The following is a 20,150-nucleotide window of genomic DNA, read 5'->3' as shown; positions in this document are numbered from 1 at the left end:
TTCGCTCGGGTCGCTGGAGCGGGTCCCTCACAATCAGTTTAGCCTGGGGGCCGGGGGGCGTTTTTTTGGGGGAGCCACTCTCTGGGGACGCACTGAGGGGGCATTGGGAGAGGGCGCGCCGGGGCGTACGCTGCTTCGGGGCCATGCTGCAGGCTGCACACCTCTTTGTCCGGCTTGCAACTGACGCATTTGCGCGGCGCTGAGCAAGGCAAGCATGCCGATCCGCGCCATTTGTGGGCCGCAGCAATTCGGTTCGTCATGAAACGTGCCGGCGGCCTTGCGTGCTGCTTGGATCATCCAGCACCCATGCCCCCTGGCAGCGGCTGCCGCCTGTCTCCCCAGCGCCGCGGACTGACCGCGACTGACACGAGTGCGACACCTCCCACATGACGTCACCGCATGACCTGACCACGTCACGTGACCGGCGCGTGACCCAACTTACTTAAGATTATTGATCCATAAACAGGCGCCACACGCGCCTGTCCGCTCGCTGTGCTGACCGTCTTGACCGACACCCTTAAGCCCAAACCCCTGGGGCCCCCAACTCCACTCCACTCCACTTCAACACCCGATCCGGCGCCCTGAACTTGCATTGCACAACAACTTCATTGCTTACGCGCGGACGCGCAACACGCATGGTGTGCGTGCACGCGCTGGCCAGCTTGCCGTCCCGCCCTGCATCAAATCAGGCCCTCCCGCGGCGCCGTTCTGGGGCACGCCCCCCAAAAGCGCGCGAGCGCATGAGTTCTGCGGGTGTTGGCAACGCCTTTCGCTCACACGACCGAGCAGCACGATGTGCGCCCCCCTGTCATCCGTCCACACGCATCCCTCGTGTCTTTGATTCTCGTATCATTTGCCGAAAAGCACTTGCCACCACGCACCCCTTGCTGCACCCTCGCCCAGCTGGAATACATGCAGCTGTTGTAACGAGAAGTTGAGCAAGGGGGACTCCACGATACAGAATTCAGCTACCTTGGTGTGCAGTAAAGAAGCCCGCCAAGCTGCCTGCTGGGCCAGCATGCAGGCATCTTGACAGCGCCATCAAGAAGAGAACAGTCCTCATGTTCATGTGCTGGCCGACAACGCACGCGCGCTCGTATGCCGCCTAGAGCAGCCAGCCTGATGATGACGCATCCTTGCACATTGTTACATGCGGCCGGTCTACCAGCAGCACTCACGTGGCATTCGCAGTCGCAGCAGCACTCAAAGGAGCAGAAAGGGTTTGAATACGGATTAGAGCGGCAAGCATGCAAACAGTCAGCCAGCAGGCCCTTCACCATCAGGGATGCTCAGGCAATCCAAATTTGCGCCAATCAGCTTTCAGCGCCAGCCCGTGCTCACGTCAGCCCGTCATCGGGTTGGCCAAAAGGAGCGCGTTGACCTCTGACACTAAGGATGCCACGCGCGCCGCCAGCTCAGAGCAGTCTGCTTCTGCCGCCCGCGCCACGACCGCTGCGCGTGCCGCGGCCGCCTGCTGCTGCAGGGACGCGAGGTGCTCCTCCGCCCTGCGCGCGGCCGGCCAGGCCGGGTGGTGCGAGAGCTCGGACTCCTTGGCCTCTTGCCGCCGCGTTTTCTCGGAAAGGGCCGCCTGTGGGTGTGAGGGTGAGGGATGCTGAGCGAGAGCTGATGAGGGCCTTACAACTGGCGTCAGCCCAGCAACACGTCAGCTGACACGGCAGGATACCCAGGAGGTGCACATACAGGAGCAGCGGCGGGCGCAGCGTCATCACAAGCGCGCTCCCGTGCAGCCACCCCCACCCCAACCAGCACGCACCTTTGCCGCATCCCTGCCCCTGGCCAGCTCCTCCCTCTTCGACTCCAGCTCAGCCTGCCGGGCCTCGGCCGCCGCGCGCGCCGCGCCGACGTCGGATAGCTTCCCGGCCTCTGCCTCTGCCTCGGAAATCCGCCTGTCCAAGGCGGCAAGCTCCTCTGTGATCTTGGCCCCCAACCCCTGGATCTTCGCCAGCTCAGCGCTGCGAGCAGAAAGCTCAGCGGCGGAGCCTTCGGCGGGCGCATGCTGCTGCTCAGGGCGGGCGGCCTGCAGGTGGCAGGTGGGAGGCGTGGTCAGCTGATGGTCACCAGCGGCGACACGCAAGCCGTGCGAACGCGAGATCGAAGAACCCGCAGAGTGTCAACCCACCTGGGCCGCACGCGCTGGGGCGGCGCCCACGCCGCCGCCCGCAGCCAGCTGGCGTGCCAGCCGCTCAATCGCCGCCTCTGCGGCGTCCCGCCGCTCAGCCAGCTCGCGCCGCTTGTCTTCACGGCGCGCCGGGAAGGCGTCCATGAAGGCCGTAATTTCCCGGTCTTTGGCACAGAGCTCCTCAAACTTCTCACTGTGAACCGTGGATTGACAAGAGAGGTGTCTGGGTTGTGCAGGTGGCCGAGACGCGTATGGGGTGCCAATGGACGCTCGTGCACGGCCTGATTTTCACTTGCAGCGGCATGGGACGTGCAGGAGCCGGGAAGCTGCGTGCTGTGCCCACTGCTCACGGGCCGTACCCTTACCGCCGTGCGCGCTCATCCTCTGCATCCGCCCGAACTCCGCCGCAGCCGCCGCCGCCTGCCGCGCCGGCCTGCTGCTGCCGGGCCTCCAGTGCCCTAACCTCCTCTTGGGTCGCCTTGGCCTCGGCGGCAAGCCGTTCCAGCTCAGCGTTGTCGCGCTTCACCTGCACACCAGAACATCATGTAGGTCATGTGTTTGGCGGCGTGATTCAGCTGGTTGGCTGATGTGGCATCAGGTATCGTCGCCTTGCAGTTTCGGGTCGAGTCCTGAACCCTACTTCGACGTCCACGTGGGCGGTGCCCTTCTCGGGCGCTTCACAGCAGCGGGATCTGCCGCGTATGCAGAGTCTAAAGGGGTGTCTGGCGCCCACGCGCCTTTGACATGAGCGCCTCCCTCTGCTCCTCCGGCGTCGCCTTTGCGCGCTCCTCTGCAGCCGCCAGGTCAGCGTGCTGCTGCTGCAGCTGCCGCACCGCCTCCTGCGGGCGCGCGCAGACAACGGGCAGCGCGCGGCAATGGGCAAGAATTTTGGGCAGAGCAAACGGCGGCCGCCCATGCATAGGCGGCGCTGCGATCACGTACTCATCGTCGCCTTGAGGCCCAGCCAGCCGCCTGCCGCAGCAGAGTGCCGGCAGCTGCCCATGCACTGAAGCCCCTGGCTCTACTGTCTTTGCACGCCGCCTGGTCTCCCTGCTGCAGGCGTGTGCAAGCTGCGGCTGCGCATGGGCGCGCAGCTGCAATGACGCTTGGCCGCATGGCCGCATGGCCGCATGGCCGCATGGCCGCATGGCCGCATGGCCGCATGGCCGCATGGCTGCATGAAGGCATGGGGGAGTTGCAACTGCCCACCTGCAGCTCAAGAGTGCGCCGCTTTGCCGGGTTGCGCCCCAGCTCCCCCTCCGCCGCCGCCACCGCCTCATCCAGCTCAGCGAGCGCCGCCTCCCTGGCCGCGGCGTCGGCCAGCAAGCCCTCGTGCTCCTGCTGCAGCGCCTGCGTGCGCGGGGACGTGTCGAACAGGTGCGCGAGCGCAGAGCGGGTGAGCAAGACTTGCTCCAGCTGGTTGTGGCATCATTTTTGTGGGCGCATTCGTGCATGGCCTATCAAAGCGGACCTCCGCACCGCCTAGCTGTCAACGGGGCATGTTTCAACGTCAGTCAGACGAGCAGCACCCCCATGAAAGCTGTGTGCCGAGTGTTGTCGTGTTGGTGCCCTTCCCCTCCACACCTGGTATGCAGCCCTCTGCCCTGGCGGCAGCGTGGCGAGCCGCGCCTCTGCAGCAGCTTCCAGGTCTGCCACACGCGCCTCCGCCTGCCGCGCCGCCGCCTCGAGCGCCATCCTATCCGCCGCCATGCCCTCGGCGCGCGCGCGCTGCTCGTTGTTGCGCGACTTGGCCGCGTCCAGCTCTGCCGCTATCGAGTCAAGTGGCGCATGCAACCCCGCCTGCGCATCGCGACAAGTGCGGGAGGGCATGGTCATGAGGTTCCCTCCACCTACAACCGCGACTCGTGACACGACGCCTGTGCCGCTTGGCGGCGATGTATCCATTGCATGCACGCTTGCACACAGGTCATGTGAATTGGCAGCTGCTGACTGAAAAAGATTGTCTGCAGGAGCGCCCCTCCCTTCATCCGCCTTCCCCCGCAGCGACTGCCAGCCAGCCAGGCAACAACCACTCACCAGCCGGCCCGCCCATTGCTTGCCCCTCACCCGCACTCCCAGACAGCTGGCCAGCAAGACCCTCATACATCGCGGCACCCACACAAACAAACAACCACAAGCCAACCCTTCAATCAGGAAATTACAAGATTGGGTAAACCAAAGCCATAAACCATACCTTGTCCAGAACGATGTTTGCATCCGCCAGCGACTCCTGCAGCGCGCGGACCTGCGCCTGTAGCTCCCCGGCCCGCTTGTTCGCGCGCGCCGCCGCTGCCTGGTGCTGCTGCAGCTCCTCGACCTCTTCCTGCGGCAGAAAGCATGGTTGTAGAGGCCATGCGCGCGCACCGCATGGCATGCAGGCGTCCCAGGATCTCAGTACGCGCAGATGTGAGAGCAGCGAAGGTTGCTCGCGCTTCACTCGCCGTCAGCGCCGCCGGGACTGCCGGTGCCGCGAGGGCAACGCCGCAGGGCGCGTCCGTGCCCAGCCCGCACACGCTGTTGATAGTGGCCTGCCGCACGTGTGCGCGTGCGCGCCACACCTGCAGCTCGTGCGTTGCATTGATGATCTCCTGCCGCTTCTGCCGCAGCTGGCTCAGAAAGTAGTTGCGGTCGAGCACCTGGGCGCGCCTCATCATGACGCAGCAGCCCGCAAATCAGGTTTGGTTCTGCCGGTTCCCCCAGCGGTGCGAGCAAGGCGCCAAGGCAAGCGACACACACCAGCTCAAAATTAGGCGGGGCCTTGGAGAGCTGCTTGCCCACCTGCCTGCCGCCCGCGGAGGTCCCAGGCTTGGCCAAGCCGCCGACGCCTTGCTGTGTCAGCGGGCGGGCGCTCGGCGCCGGCGTGCCCCGGACGATCGCCGCCGCACCACCCAGCACGCCCCCGTGCTTCATCGCTGTTCCTGGAGGCTGGGCCGTGCCGCCGCGAGCGCCGCCGCTTGCTGCTGCCTGCTGCTGCGGCTGCCCGGTGGTGAGCCTGCTGTTGGCGTTGGCTGTGTTGGGACGCTCCGGGCGCTCGATCGGCGACCCCGTGGGCGCCTTGGAGATGCCCGCAGCAGCCAGCGCCAGGGAGCCCCGCGAACCGGGCCTCTCCATGGCTAGACGCGATGCGCGCTTACACGTGCTGCGCGCGCCCAGGCGGTCAACGGTGGTCCAGATGCAGTGGCGCGCTGCGAGCGTGCCGCCCAGCAGACCGGCCCGGTGGCCGGCTATCGCCCTGAAGCACCGAAAAAGAGAGTGATCGCTTCCACGAATTGCACAGCGTGCCTGCCTCACACAATCGGGTCGCTTCCACCTAGCGTGGGGCAAGGTTTCCCGGCAGGAGCACAAGGCGGATGCTCCACCAGTAAGCTACGTTGTTTTTCGTGCATGACCGTTGTCACCCCACAGAAGCCGCCTGAAACACTGAGACACTGTGGTCTAGTGGAGTGACACTCGTAGAGCTCGCGTGCTGGCCCGTGGACCACACCAAAATTTCAAATTCGGGGCGTCTTACGCATCTTGTGACACCGGTTACCACTCGTGGTGGCCATTCCGAAGGGCTCGCGGCGAACGCAAGCAAAGCGGCCATGGGGGGCCCCCTTGGGCGCTCCCCTCTGGTCTTAGTGCTCTTACTATGTGCAGTGGTAGGTGGCAGGGAGAGCGGCATTGCCGCTGCAGGGCACCCTCTGGCCAGCAACAGGCTGCCGCCACACCTGTCGTGCCATGCGCGCTGCTGGTGCCCCAGCCCGCCTGTTCGATCAGGGCCCCTCCGCGACAAGGCGAGGTCCGCGCGTGCCTGTCACACGCTTCTCGTTGTCCGCTCGTCACCTAGCGCTCCCCGCCCTCGCCCTCGCTGCACCGCAGGCCGGCTGTGCGCAGGCGCTCACCCCAAAAGTCGCCTGCGACTTTCAGGACCCGCTCTGCTCCCTGAAGGCCCGCTTCATTTTCGGGGCCGCTGTGATCAACAACACGGCCTACTACAGCGGTGGCCTCGACGCGAACGCCCCCACGTACCCCCTCAGTGGCAGCTACCTCGAGGCCGTCGATATCAACACCCTCGCGCCGCGCACTCTGCAGACGGTGCCGGACGCCCAGCTGAACACAAGCCGGTACCGGCAGCAGCTCGCGCCCTGGGGCGATGACAGGATCGTCATGGTGGGCGGCCAGTTTGACGACCGCAACGGCGCCAGCGTAAAAACAATGACGATGGTGACACTTGACCTGGCATCTCGCGAATGGCAGCTCAAGCGCTCGTTCTGGCAGGGCAACGGCGGTGAGCCTCTTGGAAGGTTGCGGCTGCTAAGTAAGGAGCTGTTCATGTCCATTGTGCAGATGAGGCTCTGCAGCTGCTAAGAAGCGCCGCGCTTGCCCCCATGGGCTGCTTGCCCTGGCGTGCCGGAGGTGATGACTCCTGGTTGTTAAACCCCCTTGTCACCCTAGTTCACACACCCATACACACGCACACAACTCATATGCAAGTTATCAACTCAGATCTGTCCGCACACTCACGAACATTCGCAGCCGAGCTGATCTGGAACTGGGCCCAGGTCTATGGTAATATGCTGTACATGGCTGTCGAGGACTTTGGCGGGCAATACGAGAACGGCACCAGGCGGTCAATTGATCAAATGGGACGGCGTTTGTATGCCTACAACCTCACAGAGACACGCAAGACCAAGGACTTGCTGGGCTCGGGCCTGTTGGTGAGGCTGTCCGCTATTCGTATGTGCGTGCGTGTGTGTGTGCGCGCATGTGTGTGTGTGTGTGTGTTTGCGTGTGTGTGTGTGTGTGTGTGTGTGTGTGTGTGTGCGTGCGCGCGCGCGCGCACGCGGGAGTGCGCGTGCGTGCGTGTGTGCGCGCGCTCGCGCAGGCTGGCATGCACATAGGCCGGTGAGCGCCGCCTCAAGCAGAGTTGCAAAGGCTGCTTACAGCAGATGGTTGTGTGGGCTGGCCGGGCCTGCAACCTGGTGGTCTCCTGGGCGCGCCTTGGTTATTAGCTGATCCGAGTCCCGCTGCTTGCCCCCCGTCCCTGCCTCGCCTTTGCAGGTCCCCAGTATTTTCTTTTTGCAGCTCCCTGTCGTCGCCGGCACTGCTTTGGACAGCGACGCAACGAAGCTGCTAGTTTGGCAGAGCGGGCGCAGCATAGCGCGTTCCGAGCAGCTCAACCCCCCCGATGGCAGCATTCCAGCAGTCGTTGCAATTTGTGAGCAACGCAACACAAGGGCACGCTGGTGGTTGCTCAGATGATGTCTACAGGCACGCATGCACTGCCTTGCTGCGTGCGCCTGCAGCCCCATAGAGAGACCTTTCTGCCTTTGCCCGGTCCTCCTCGCAGTGCTCGACACCACAACTCTTGAGGGGGCCCCCCTCGGTGTCGGCATCAAGCCCAATGGCCTGAAGCAGCTAAACGCCGGCGAGGGGGGCACGATCCTCTCGTCGATCCTGACTAACACCGCCGAGGGGCTCCACCTGTACCTTTGGAGCAACACCAATGCCACCTTTGAGGGGTGAGCCGTTTGGGCCCAAGCGCCTGTCCTATCTGCTGCGATTGCGCCCGTCTTGTTTGCAGTACCCCCTCAAACCTTATGCAATGGACAACCCTGATGTGCCTCTCGCCGCGCTCACGTCCCCCCTGGGCAGACGCAAGGGACTACAACGCGTGCAGGTGCTCACACGCTTTGCCCTGGATCTTGCTGGGGAAAAGGAGGACCCGAAGATCATCCACACGCCGCTCAACGTCTTCATCGCCGTGCCGCCGAAGTTGAAGCTGGCCCAGCTGCGCAGCATCGACCTGCCGCTGCTGGGCAGCATCACCGTCTCTGCGGCGGAGGTCGCGTCGGGCCTGGTCGCAGCCATGCCGTACGTTGGGGATGTCGAATTGGTCACTGATCTGGACAGCCGCAACGTCGCGATCAACGAGATCCCCGGCGGCCTCATCCTGCGTGGCACCGTGAGCACCGCGCGGGCGGCATTCGGGGAGCAGGAGCACCCGTGTGCGCCTCACATGTTGGCACTGCGATCATGGTGCATGCGTTGCGCTGAACCTTTACCAATCTTGAAGACTATGCACCCAGAACATTCAGGAGCGCCTGCTTGACAGACAACATCAAGCCTTCTCTTACTCCTCCACAGTCCAAGCCAAGCGACGAGTGCGTGACTACGGGCGAGACCGCGGACAGCCAGAAGAAGTGGGCGCCCTTCATCATGACCATCCGCCTGCTAAAGGGCAAGCCCGCCACGTTTAAGGCCACGGGCGCCAATACTTGGTGCGCGACCGCCAGCTCAGTGGAGTGGGTGACCATGATTCAGGATGCCAACTTCCAGACCAAAGGCATGCGCGGGCTGCACGGCGTCGACGCCCCCGGTGGCGGCAAGCAGCTGATGCTGGTGTCGCCGCGGTTCTTGTTGGCCCTGGGGTACTTCCCAAGTTATGCAGACGGTGGTGAGCACCGCAATGGGGGGTGTATGCTGCCGCGACTTTGCTTGCAGCTCGTGTGTTGGTACCACAGGGCAGGCTTGCATGAAACGCCTGATGATTTAGATCACGCAAGGAAATGAAACGTAGGGACAGCAACGCAGCAATGTGAGCTCACCCCATAAACGCCCTCCACCATCATGTCCCCCTTTCTTCACCCTCAGAGCCCCTGCAGGGCGCCTTCATCGATGCGTCCACTCGGGCAATCACTCAGTTCACGGCCAAGCCCCCCAAGGGCTACAACTACCCACAGTACGTCGCCGCGTGCGTCACCCGGCCAGCGGGTGGCGCCCAGGTGTACATCGAGTATGGCGGCGCCATCGGTTGGGGCATCCCGAAGCGCACCGTCCTGAACGACGTCTCTGCCATGCCGGTCCCCTCCAAGGCCAGCGCTGCCGCCTCGTTTGGCCCAGTCGCCGGCACCGCCAGCTTGCCGCGACGCGCGCAGGCTGCGATGGCGTGCGCGCCGGACGGGCGGGCGTGGGTGTTTGGAGGCCTGGAGGATGTGGGCAACAAGGATGCGACCAAGTGGGCGCCCACCGCCGACCTGAGCGCCATCGCCCTCAAGGGTGGCGCTGGAGCGCTCAGCCTCACCGCCTCATCATCCAAGCCGCCCGCCAAGCCCGCCGCCGGCGCGGACGAGGCGCCGGATGCACAGGCGTGGCCGGGCGTGCGCTTCGGCGCGGGCATGGTTTTCCTGCCGCCAGCGGTGACCAAGACCAAGGCGGGCTCGCTTCTGTTGTTCGGCGGCAGCAGCGGCAACGACCCCGAGCTGTTCAATGTCAACAACATGACGAAGTCGCCGCTGCTGGGGGACACCTGGCTCTACGACGTCGCCGCTGTCTCCTGGGCGCCCCTCCGCACCGCCGGCGCGCCGCCGCCGGCGATGATGTGGCACGCGATGGCCGTCGACGGGCGCAGCGTGCTGCTGTACGGCGGCCGCGTGATGAACGCGACCACTGACACTTGGGGCCTGGATTCAAACGTGTACGCCCTCGAGTTCCCAGAGTCCGGCGGGCTCGCAACGTGGCGCTCCGCGCCCGTCCAGAACCAAAACCGTGGCAGTGCGCTGCAGACGGAGTTCCCCAACACGGCGATCGTCCCCATCGCCGGCCAGATGGCGCTACAGCACGAAAAGGTGCGTCGCGCCGCGGGAAGGGCGCCAGCGCGTGCGGGCACCGCACTTCGGAGTTGAGCTCAGGAGCTCGGCCCTTGCTGCATGCGAAATCAGTCAATAACGTCGACCGCCACCGTGGTGGACTCCTCTGGCCCTAGCCTAAACGCCGCTCCCTGCCCTCGCCCCACCAACCGCTGCGGCTTCTTACCTCCGCCGACCCCCAACAGGAAATCAAGTTCGCCCCCGCTTTCCAGAGCGTCGTGCTGTCGGGCGCGAGCACGGACATCGCGTCGGACTGGGCCGCCAAGACGGCAGATCTCACGGCGGGCGACTGGGTGATGCTCTCGCCGGAGAAGGGCGTGCTGGAGCTCACTGCGCCGCTGACCATTGCGGGTGAAGGGGGCACGGCCGCCAGGGTTTGTTGTCAGGATATTTCACCGAAGAAAGGCCTACCAGCCAACCAACCAACCAACCAACCCGACCAACTGGCTATTGATAAATCAAAGTGGCGAGGAAGACTTGCTTTCGCGGCCCTTTTGCCCTAGCATGCTTGTTCCTGCGTGAAGCGGCGCGCGCAAGCTCGAGTGCCTCAAGTACCTACTGCCCTTGGCGGCACGCCCACCCAAAGCCAATGATGACATCATCAGCGCCCCTCACTACGCTGCTGCGCCCCTCTCAGGTGACATCATTGTCACCGGCAGCCCCAAGGCGGCCGCCAACGCGGGCGCGGCCGTCGTCGGCGGGCGCCGGCTGGCGGCGGCGGGCGCGCCCAGTGACACTGTGGTGCTGCGGTGCGGCAAGACAACGGGCACCGCATTCCGCATCATGTGAGTTGCCGCGAGGGTTTGCTGAAATGGCACCTTAGTTCATGGTGCGGCAGTCGACTTTTCACATTTGCGAGGCCTGCCAGTTGGCAGATCGCCTCAAATACCCTGGTCCTTAGTATGGCAGCATCCTTACCCAAGCCTTCCACACACACAAGCACCCATCCACACCGACCTTTGACCACCCCACCCTATACTGCCCACCAACCCATGCCCGCACCCCACTCAACCATTCACCCCAACCCACCGCCCATTCAGCCACCCACCATTTACCCATCTGCGGGCCCCACCATCTGCCCAACTAGCCACCCAGCCAGCCACACACCCATCCACCCACACATCCCCCACAAACCCCCCACTGACCCATCTCCCCATCCCCCAACCACAACCCAACCACAACCCAGGTCGGCCGGCGCCGTGCTGCGCGAGCTCACGGTCACCGGCTGCAACGCCAGCGCGGTGCACCTACTGCCAGACCCCTCCAGCCCCTCCACCCGCTACCCCGAGGACGACCCTGTGATCCTACAGGACGTCACCCTCACCGCCAACCCCGGCGTCGCGCTGCGCATGGACAATGGCACCGCCGCCTCGCTCGTCCGCGCGGCTGTGACGCGCAACGGCCGCGGCGCGCAGGCGGGCGGGTACGGCGCGGTGTTCGCGGCCCCCGGGTCGCTGCTCAACCTGACCACGTCGGAGCTGTCGCGCAACAACGGGTCCGCCGTGAACTTCACGGGCGTCAAGCTCTTCGCGGACGGCTGCAACTTCAGCCGCAACACAGCTGCCGACGGCGCAGGCATCTACTCCCTATTTGTCCAGCCGCCCTCTGCGCTGTACACGACCGGCGGGACCGGCACGGTCGTCCCGCCGACGGGCGAGGTGCACATCACGGGGTGCATCTTTGCCCTCAACAACGCGACCCAGGCCGGCGGCGGCGTCTACATCGGCAACAGGATGTTTGCGTATATCGTGAACAGCAGCTTCGTCACGAACGCCGCCGCGGAGGGCGCCGGCGCGCACGCCGCCCGCGACGGGTGCCTCGAGTCCATCGTCAACACGAACTTTACCGGCAACGCCGCCGCAGAGCGCGGCGGCGGCCTGCTCAGCCGCGCGCCGCTGTGCTCGAACAGCGCGATGGCGTGGGACCGGCTCAGCCTTGTCAACAACACCGCGGCCGGCGACGGCGGCGGCGCATATGTGTCCGAGGTCGCGTTCAGGGTGATCAACGTCACAAACTCGCGCCTCGCTGACAACAGCGCAAACGGCACGCTGCCGCCGCGCGGCCGCAGCGGCGACGGCGGCGCCGTGTACCTCGGGACGTGGAGCAGCCAGGTGCTGCTGGCCAACACCACCCTGGCCGGCAACTTTGCCGCGCGCAGCGGCGGCGGCGTGCACGCAATCATGCTGTCGCAGGACGACAAGGTTGACCTGTCCCTCGTCGGCTGCAACGCGAGCGGCAACGCCGCCGGCGCGCCAGGCGAGCCCGCGTCGGAGGGCGGCGCGCTGCGCGTGCTGGGGTCCGTCGCGGCGCTCTCCGTCGCCGCGTCGTCCTTTGACGGCAACTATGCCGGCCAGGGCGGCGCCATCAGCTTCGGCGCCGACCGCGGGACTGTCAGCGTCGTCGACGGCAGCGCGTTCACCGCCAACACCGCCGCCGTCGCCGGCGGCGGCCTGCTCGCCGGGGAGAGCAGCATGCTGGAGCTCGACGGCGTCTCATTTGAGGACAACGTCGCCAACGCGTCGGTGCCGTTCTTCGGCTACTCCTCCGACCTGCCGTGGAGTGGGTCGGCGGCGCCGGCAAGCGGCAAGGCGGGAGGCAGCAACGCCGTCGGCGGCGGCTTCTTTTGCTACCGCTGCAACAACGCCAGCGTGGTCAACTGCACCTTCGTCAACAACAGGGCCGGCAAGTACGGCGGCGGCGGCGCGGTCGTGCAGCCGTTCACCGGCGCAGCGGTCGTCGACTCCCAGTTCACGAGCAACACCGCTGGCGGCCCTGCCCCGCCACCCACCCGCCGCCGCCTGCTCGCTGCGGCGGCGGCCCCCGGCTCGCCCGGCGCCGCGGCCGGGCGCCCGCTGCAGTGCGGCGCGAGCGGGGACTGTGCGAACGCGGGCTTCATGCTCGGCGCGTGGGCGACCACCGTTGATGTCACAAACCCTGTTGGCGACGACGGCCAGTACGGCGGCGGCGGCGGCCTTTATGTGTCCACCCTCGGCCCTGTTAACATGACCAACACACATTTCATCAACAACAGGGCCCTCAGCGGAGGTGAGGGCCGGTGGCAGCTTGACAAAAAGCGAGGATCCGTGCGTTGGGGGGGCGTAGGGGTTGGGTTTGGGAGTGCGGTGCGGAGGGGGTGTTCTGTGCAGATGAGCTGCTTTCGCGCTCTAAGCGCGCGTTCGCGCGTGCGCACACACACACACACACACACACACACACGCACGCACGCACGCACGCATAAATGCATGCGCGTGCAAGCTCCTCTCACACACCAACCCTTCACGCCGCACTCCCGCCCCTGGCGCGCCCTCCTTCAATCAGGCGGCATGATCGCGCGCACGGACCTATGCCAGCCGGGCGCCCCCGGCTGCACCCTCTGGCTGCTCGGGAAGGACAACCTGCTGAAGTCAAACGACGCCGGCGACGGCGCCGGCGGCGGCCTGCTGATCACCAAGCTCGCGCGCGGCCTGGTTGAGCTGCCCGCATGCGGCAGCCTCAACAACGAGGCCGCCTTCCGCGACTGCCTCGGCGGCGCCCGGCTCCGGCCTCAGCCCCAGCCGAGGGCCGCCAGCGGCGGCGGCGGCGACGCTGGCACATCGACGGGCCGGCGCGCGCTGCTCGCGGACGCGGCGGCGCCGCCGCCGCCGGCGCTCAACGCAGTCAGCGACGTCGGCTACGGGCAGGACCTCGCGTCCGCCGCGACGACGGCGCACTTTATGAAGGTCAACGGGGTAGACCTGGAGTCCGAGGCGCCGGTGGCGTCCAGCACGTCGGCGGCGCCCGGCAACCTCGTGAAGGTCGAAATGGGGCTGAGGGACGTGCTGAATCGGACCGTCCAAGGCGACATCAGCGACGCGAGCATGATCTTGCAGGTGGGCAGCGGCATCTGCTGGGGTGCAAGGGACTGGCGGGGCTCGAGCCGCGGCAGCTGAGTTGGCGGCAGCCAGGCCACGTTTGGTCGCGGCTGCCGGACGGCGGCGCATGAGAGCAGGGGCCGTCCCCTAGTGGGCTTGCACCTGGGCGTCAGCTTCGTGCTGCTGTTGGGATGGGTTGCTGCTGGTGGGGTGCCAGCTGGGAAATGGACTGTTCGTCGCATTTGAGCCCCCCCCCACCACCACCGATTACCATGCAATTGCGGCTTTGCCGAGACGCACGTGAAGATCGTTCGCCCGCCGTCAAGCCTCGCCTTCAAGCACGCCCCAAAACACCTCCCCCAACTCCTTTAGGCGACCCTGATGCGCGCCTCCGCCAACGGCACCTGGCAGCCCGCCCAGAACATCACGCGCCTCGGCAACATCACCCGCGCGTCTAACGGCCGGCTTGAGTTCCCGTCCCTCCAGGTCTTCGGCACGCCGGGCGACTACCTGCTGCAGTTTGCCCCGCTCGACCCCAACAACCGCGTGCTGCAGCCCGCAAACCTCAGCCTGACCCTCCGCACATGCGTGACGGGCGAGGCCGGCGTGGATGTCAACGCGCGCTCCGACGCGGACAAGCCCTGGCGCGACGCGGGCGTGAACTTCAGGTGCGCGGGCGTGGACTGTACGAGTGTGCACGCCTGCTTTGGTCGGCGCAGGTCGGCCGCTTGAGTCGCAGTCACACAACGCGGATGCCTCAAAGTCGAATTTCATGAGCCTGGACGGCTCTAGAAGTGGGCGGGCGCGGGATTGTGTCACAATCTTCCCCCTAATCCCCATTCTCCAGGTGCGAGCAATGCGCGGCCGGCACCTATAGCCTCGACCCCGCCGTCGGCTCGTGCATCCAGTGCGAGCCGTCGAGCAACGCCGACTGCCGCGGCGTCGCGCCGATCCCGGTGCGCGGCTTCTGGGTCAGCCACCCGCGCAGCCCGCTCATCCACCGGTGCCTGGTTGACGCGGCGTGCAGCAAGTTCAACTCGACGCGGCCGCCGGCGGGCGGGGCGGGCGCGGAGGCGATGTACCAGTGGGCCCTGAGGTATAGGAACAAGACCGTTCCGGAGCTGGGGGCGCTCGTGGTCGGCGAGAGGGCGGGCGGGACGATGCCGCTGTACGAGGAGTACACGAACATGCAGTGCTCTCCTGGGTACCAGGTGGGAGCGTGTTTATGTTGATGTTGCGTGTGTGGGAGTTTGTGCGCGTGTGTTGGTTTGCTGGCATGTGTCCGTGGGCATGCTAGTGTGTGGATGCATGCTTGCGCGTGCACGTGCGCGCGCGTGTGTGTGTGTGTGTGTGTGTATGTGTATACGCGCACGGATGTGTGCTTGCGTCAGCTTGGGGGATGCAAGCAGCAGCAGAGGCGGGCTGCGGCAGCAGGGGGGGCAGAAGTGGTGGGGACATGCCGAGGAGAGTGCGCAAGCGAGCTGGCCAGGGAACAGGCTGGGTTGGTGCCACAGTTGCAGTCTGAGTTGTGAGAGGGGCTGGCGCGATCGCAGACCTCCCTGCATCTTGCCCCTCGCCGCGCTGCATTGCAGCTTCGCGCCCCTTTGGCCCTCCTCTTTACCCCTCCTAGCACCCTCCTCCGACGCGCCTCCTCCACCCTAAAACCACTCCCCTGTTGCGCGCGCATGCACAACCCTCATGTGGGCGCGAGCGCACACACACACACACACACACACACTCACACACACATAAACAAAAACACTCTCTCTTTCTCACACACACACTCGCGCGTGCACACACACACACACACACACACACACAAACACACACACACACACACACCAACACACTCTCTCTCTCACACACACACACACTCAACCGCACACACATTCTTGCTTACACACAAATACGCACAATCACAAACACACACAAACACGCACACACCAGGGCATCCTCTGTGGCGAGTGCTCGCGCGGCTGGGGCCGCCGCGGCTACCGCTGCGTGCAGTGCGAGCGCCGCCGCTGGATCAACGACACCTACTACTTCTTCGCGATGCTCTACATGATCGTCCTCGTCACCATAGCCGGCTTCATGCACATCCGCCAGGCCCAGAAGCGCCAGCGTGCCGTGACGGTCACCGACGAGCTCGCCTTCGCCGCCGGCTCGGCCACGGCCGCCGCCACCATCTCGGGCCCCGGCAAGGGCCCATACAATGGCGAGGGCGGCGGCGCCAACGGCCCGCCGGTTGAGCGCGATGATGACGACGTCGGCGGGCGCGGCGGCGACAAGGAAGACAGCTTCTACGACGGCCCTACGGAGCTCCCGCCCGGCCCGCAGCCGTCGGTTGGGACGCCGTTCCAAACGTCGTCCGCCGCCCGCGCCAGCCTGGGGTCTGGCGGCGGCCCGCGCGAGTCCAAGTGGGGCCCGGTCGCTTCAGAGGACGGGCTGGGGCCGCTGCCGTCGACTGTGACCGGAGGGGACCTCAAGGGCAACCGCACCTGGCTCTCGAGCCTCTTCTCCGCCGACACGATGCGCGAGTCGCGCCCTACGCTGTTTGCGCCCAACAGCGCTGCCGCCGACGACCCGAAGGCCGCCGCGGCCGCCGCCGCCGCCGCCGCGCGCGCGGCGGCGCGGCGGCCGTACAGGTTTTGGGTGTCAGACATCCTGAAGCTGCTCATCACGCACCTGCAGCTGCTCGGGCTGCTGCGCGGCCTGCGCATCAACTGGCCCGAGGGCGTGGACGTCGCCGCGTGGCTCTCGTTCTTCGACCAGACGTCGACGGTGTCGTCCTGGGTGTCCCTCGACTGCTCCCTCGGCGAGGATGAGCCCGGGGCGGCCGTGCGGCGCTCGGTCAAGCGGACGCTCGGGCTGCTGCTCATGCCGAGTGAGCCGGGCGGGCCTTGGGTCGCGCGTGGGGGCGGCTGCATGCGCTGGCAAGGACCTGTGCTTGAGACACGGCTGGGCCCTGCATGGGCCCCCTTATCCTGTGCCTGCTTCTGCTCCCATTCTCGTCGCCGCGGTCCTCCGATGCTGGTCCCCAATCTAATCCTGGCCTGCCGCCTGTCAACCCCACCACCGCAAAACCCCCTAAACTCAACCGCAGTCGTGGGCACCCTGGTGGGCATGCTCTTCTGGGGCCTCTATGCGCTGGGCGTTCACATGCTCAGGCGCCGACGCCCCGAGCTGCAGCGGCTGACATGGCGGACCCACTACCAGCCGCGCATCATCCTGACCACCGTGCTGGTTATGTTCTACCTGTACCCGCAGGTGAGGCCCTTGGTGCCTCACCAAACCTGCCCCGCGGCGCCTCTACACGGTCGTGTACTGCATTCCGATGCGCCCTTTGGCACTGCAGCACGCCCGCGGCGCCGAGGACACCCCTCCCATTACTAATTAAGCCTGTCCGCCTGCCTCACACCTCCCTTGACTTGTTCCTCTTACTGAAAGCCTGATAAGCTTCCAAACTTGGCCATTTTCAGCTCTGAAAAGAACTGAAAGGAGTGATAAAAACTTGCAACCCCAACATTGGCCACTGACAATTCCAAACACCATGCGCCGCATGCCCCTCTCCCAATATCTCCTCCCCTTTCCACCCCCGCCCCTGCCCTCCAGGTCTCCAACGCCGTGGTGTCCATCTTCGCCTGCACCCAGCTCGACGCCAGCGCGTCCGTGCGCACTGACTTTGTAAAGTCTACCACCAGCGGCGTCACGCAGCTCACGCTCCTGGGCGACGCGCTCGTGGCTAACGCGACCAACGGCTACTGGAACCAGGACACCGCCTACGTCTGCCTGACGGGCGCGCACACCTGGCTGTTCGGGCTGGGGATCGTGTGGGTCGTCGGGTTCTGCATCGGGTTCCCCGTGGCGATGGTCGTGGTGCTGTACCTCAACCGGCGGGCGCTCGAGGAGTGCATGGTGGGTGGCCGGGGCCGCGCCGCCGCTGGCGCGTTGCGCGCCCTGTTCACGCTGCGTTGTGCGCTGTGTGTGCTGTAGGGGCCGTGGTGGCTGGGTTGCGCAGCGGCGCGCCGCGCTGTGCTGTGCTGTGCTGTGCTGGGCTGGGCTGGGCTGGGCTGGGCTGTGCGTTGCTGCGCCTTGCTGCGCTGCACCAGGCTGCCGGGTGCGGCGCCTCGCAGCCAGTGTCGCCGCGCCATCATCCTGAGCCCTGCTGTATTGCGAATGCGCCGCCTGTGTTCTTCACGTCCAGTGGCCACGCGCCCTCAAGACCCTGCTCATGCCTGTGCCGCCACAGCACGCGTGCGCGCGCGCACATACACACACACACACACACACACACACACACACACACCTGCAGGTCGACCTGCGCTACGGCTTCTTCTACGACTCATACGACCCCAAGTACTACTTCTGGGAGTCGGTCGTGCTGGTCGAGAAGCTGCTCATGGTCATCGCCATCACGCTGCTGCAGCGCTACAACGCGACCGTCCAGGTCCTCGTGGCCCTCATCATCATCTCCCTCGCCACGGTCCTGCAGATCACCTTCCGCCCCAGCGGCTGCGCGATGCTGCACACGCTGCAGCGGTCGAGCCTGTTCGTGCTGCAGTGCACGCTGTTCATGCTGATGCTGTCGAACCTGCAGGAGGTTGCGGACCCGAAGGTCGTGCTCGCGGCGCTGGGCATCGCCGCGGCCCTGAACCTGCTGCTTGTGGCGATGTTTTTGCTGGCCTTCGGCATCGAGGGGCGGCGGCTGATGCTCGTCACAGTCGGCAAGAGCCCGAACGAGCGGCTGCTGTGGAGCGACGTAACGGGCTTCCTGCGCAAATCGTTGTTCGGCGCGTGCGGCGGAGGCGCGGCGCGGGGCGCGAACGGGCGGGGGCGGGCGGCGCGGGCGGCGACGCCTGCGGCGCCGCAGCGGCAGGTTCCCACAGTCGTGGTGGCGAAGGGCGCGGATCAAGTTTGAGGCAGCCGGGGGCGCTCGATGCCGAACCCCCCTTGGGCCGGTTGCCTCGCGCGCGGGCACCCACGCCCGGCGCTGCGATCTGTGTTTTGTGGCTTTTACTAAGGCTGTTGGCCATCTCACCGCTCAAGGACCGCACTCGTGTTCATAATACCCAAGGCCCACAATGGCCTCTCTCCTCCCGCGCTGACAGAGCCCCTGCGGCTGATGCGCAGGCGGCGCTGCGCCGGCCGTTGCTCACACCATGTTTGCTGCACTGCTCTGCATTATCCAGGCCTAGCTGCGCCCTAGGAACCTCGGAACGCACCCCCAGAGGCCCGCCTGCCCTCTTGACATGCGGCATGGGGTAACCTTGCCCCACGCCACTTTCCGTGCTTTGTGAGAACCTGGGCTTTTGGGGCACACTCTGGGCGCCGCCCATCCGCAGATGAATAGATCCAAAGTTTTCCGCGCGCCCCTCGTGCCCGCTCAGCTAGCTTTGTCTGTAGACTGCCCACGACCGGCCGGCGGCCTTCCGGCTGCCGTCCAGCGAGTGCGGGACGGCGTTGCACAGGTGCCGTGTGCTTGCTTTACTCGCTTCCAAGTCGCCCCAAACTTGTGTCCATAGGCACCAGGCGCAGACACAGCTGTTGGTTTGCCTTGCCACACGTGCAAGCGGAGTGGCAGCCTGAATGAATCTTGCCGTTGCCACACAACGATGCATAACTCAAGACTCACTGTTGCGTGTATGCGTGCGGCCCCCAAGCGCCTGTGCGTACGCAGCTGCCTGGTGGGCGTAAATGTTTGTGCAAATCCAGAATGATTTACATAGAAGATGGGTTTCATAGATGTAAATGCCCTCAGGCTACCATTGATTTCACTACACAGGTCATACGATCGGGGGTCGGGTTCTCGCCCACACAGCTACGGCAACCCGCAGCGCCACGGCGCGGACCCGCTCGCCACGCGGTAGTAGGCAGCAGCCGTGCCGCCGGCGGCGCGGGAGCAGAGCAGGGCGGCACACGCCCGCGTGGCTGCAGGCAGCTGATCCTGCGGAGCATCTGGAGCTGCCCAGACGCCTTGGCACACCACCCACGCGCAGACAGGCCCCCAGGGCACAGGAATACTGGCAAGGCGCGCGGGGCGCCCAACCGCTGGCAATGAAACCCCAGCACGATGGCCCCGGAACGAAGCGCGACGCTCCCGCAAAGGCAGGGCCTACTCCGCTGCGCAGTGGCTGCTTCAGCGCGGGGGGTCTTCAGTCGGTGTGGGCGGCGCCGTCCGCGGGCTGCATCTTGGAGCTGGCCGCCTTGGCGCGCTCGAGGGCCTGTGCAGGCGCAAGGGGGGAGGGGTGTGGGTGCGCATGTGGGTGCGCATGTGCGGGCGCCCTGCTGCCGTGCGAGGTGCTTCCAGGCACGCCAGAGGTTTCAGCCCTGCCCGGCTCGAAACTCTGGCCACCCGCCCTGACCGCCAGCCGCCAGCCATCCACCTGAGCTGCGCATCGGACCACACAGGGCGCTGTCTGCATGACTCGGACTCATGTGGCGCCCGGCCGCTCTCCCCGCACACCGTGCGTACTCTCTCACACACACAAACACACACACGGCGCACGCCTCGCCCCCGCCCCCACCCCC

General features: G+C 65.9%; 2 protein-coding genes across 2 annotated transcripts; one reads left to right on the top strand and one right to left on the bottom strand.

Annotated features, from left to right (window-relative positions):
- Positions 1-1,342: 1,342 nt before the first annotated feature.
- Positions 1,343-5,251, bottom strand: MNEG_2820 (intraflagellar transport protein 74/72; the record flags this gene model as incomplete). Its single annotated transcript, XM_014048702.1, has 11 exons — positions 1,343-1,588; positions 1,775-2,038; positions 2,141-2,333; positions 2,506-2,666; positions 2,781-2,815; positions 2,874-2,979; positions 3,350-3,490; positions 3,725-3,940; positions 4,335-4,463; positions 4,699-4,776; positions 4,919-5,251. The coding sequence occupies 11 exons, from the start codon at positions 5,249-5,251 to the stop codon at positions 1,343-1,345; spliced, it is 1,902 nt and encodes a 633-aa protein (XP_013904156.1).
- Positions 5,252-5,724: 473 nt separating this feature from the next.
- MNEG_2819 (hypothetical protein) lies at positions 5,725-18,540 on the top strand (the record flags this gene model as incomplete). The annotated part of the gene is made up of 16 exons (XM_014048701.1): positions 5,725-5,760; positions 6,002-6,410; positions 7,473-7,644; positions 7,778-8,087; positions 8,270-8,579; positions 8,777-9,750; positions 9,957-10,122; positions 10,409-10,556; positions 10,958-12,816; positions 13,090-13,640; positions 13,995-14,290; positions 14,470-14,833; positions 15,570-16,506; positions 16,726-16,889; positions 17,235-17,537; positions 17,935-18,540. The coding sequence occupies 16 exons, from the start codon at positions 5,725-5,727 to the stop codon at positions 18,538-18,540; spliced, it is 7,605 nt and encodes a 2,534-aa protein (XP_013904155.1).
- Between the last annotated feature and the right edge of the window lie 1,610 nt (positions 18,541-20,150).

Source organism: Monoraphidium neglectum (assembly GCF_000611645.1).
Source record: "Monoraphidium neglectum strain SAG 48.87 unplaced genomic scaffold scaffold00333, whole genome shotgun sequence".
Classification (NCBI taxonomy): domain Eukaryota; kingdom Viridiplantae; phylum Chlorophyta; class Chlorophyceae; order Sphaeropleales; family Selenastraceae; genus Monoraphidium; species Monoraphidium neglectum.
This window is presented reverse-complemented; position numbering and strand designations above follow the sequence as displayed.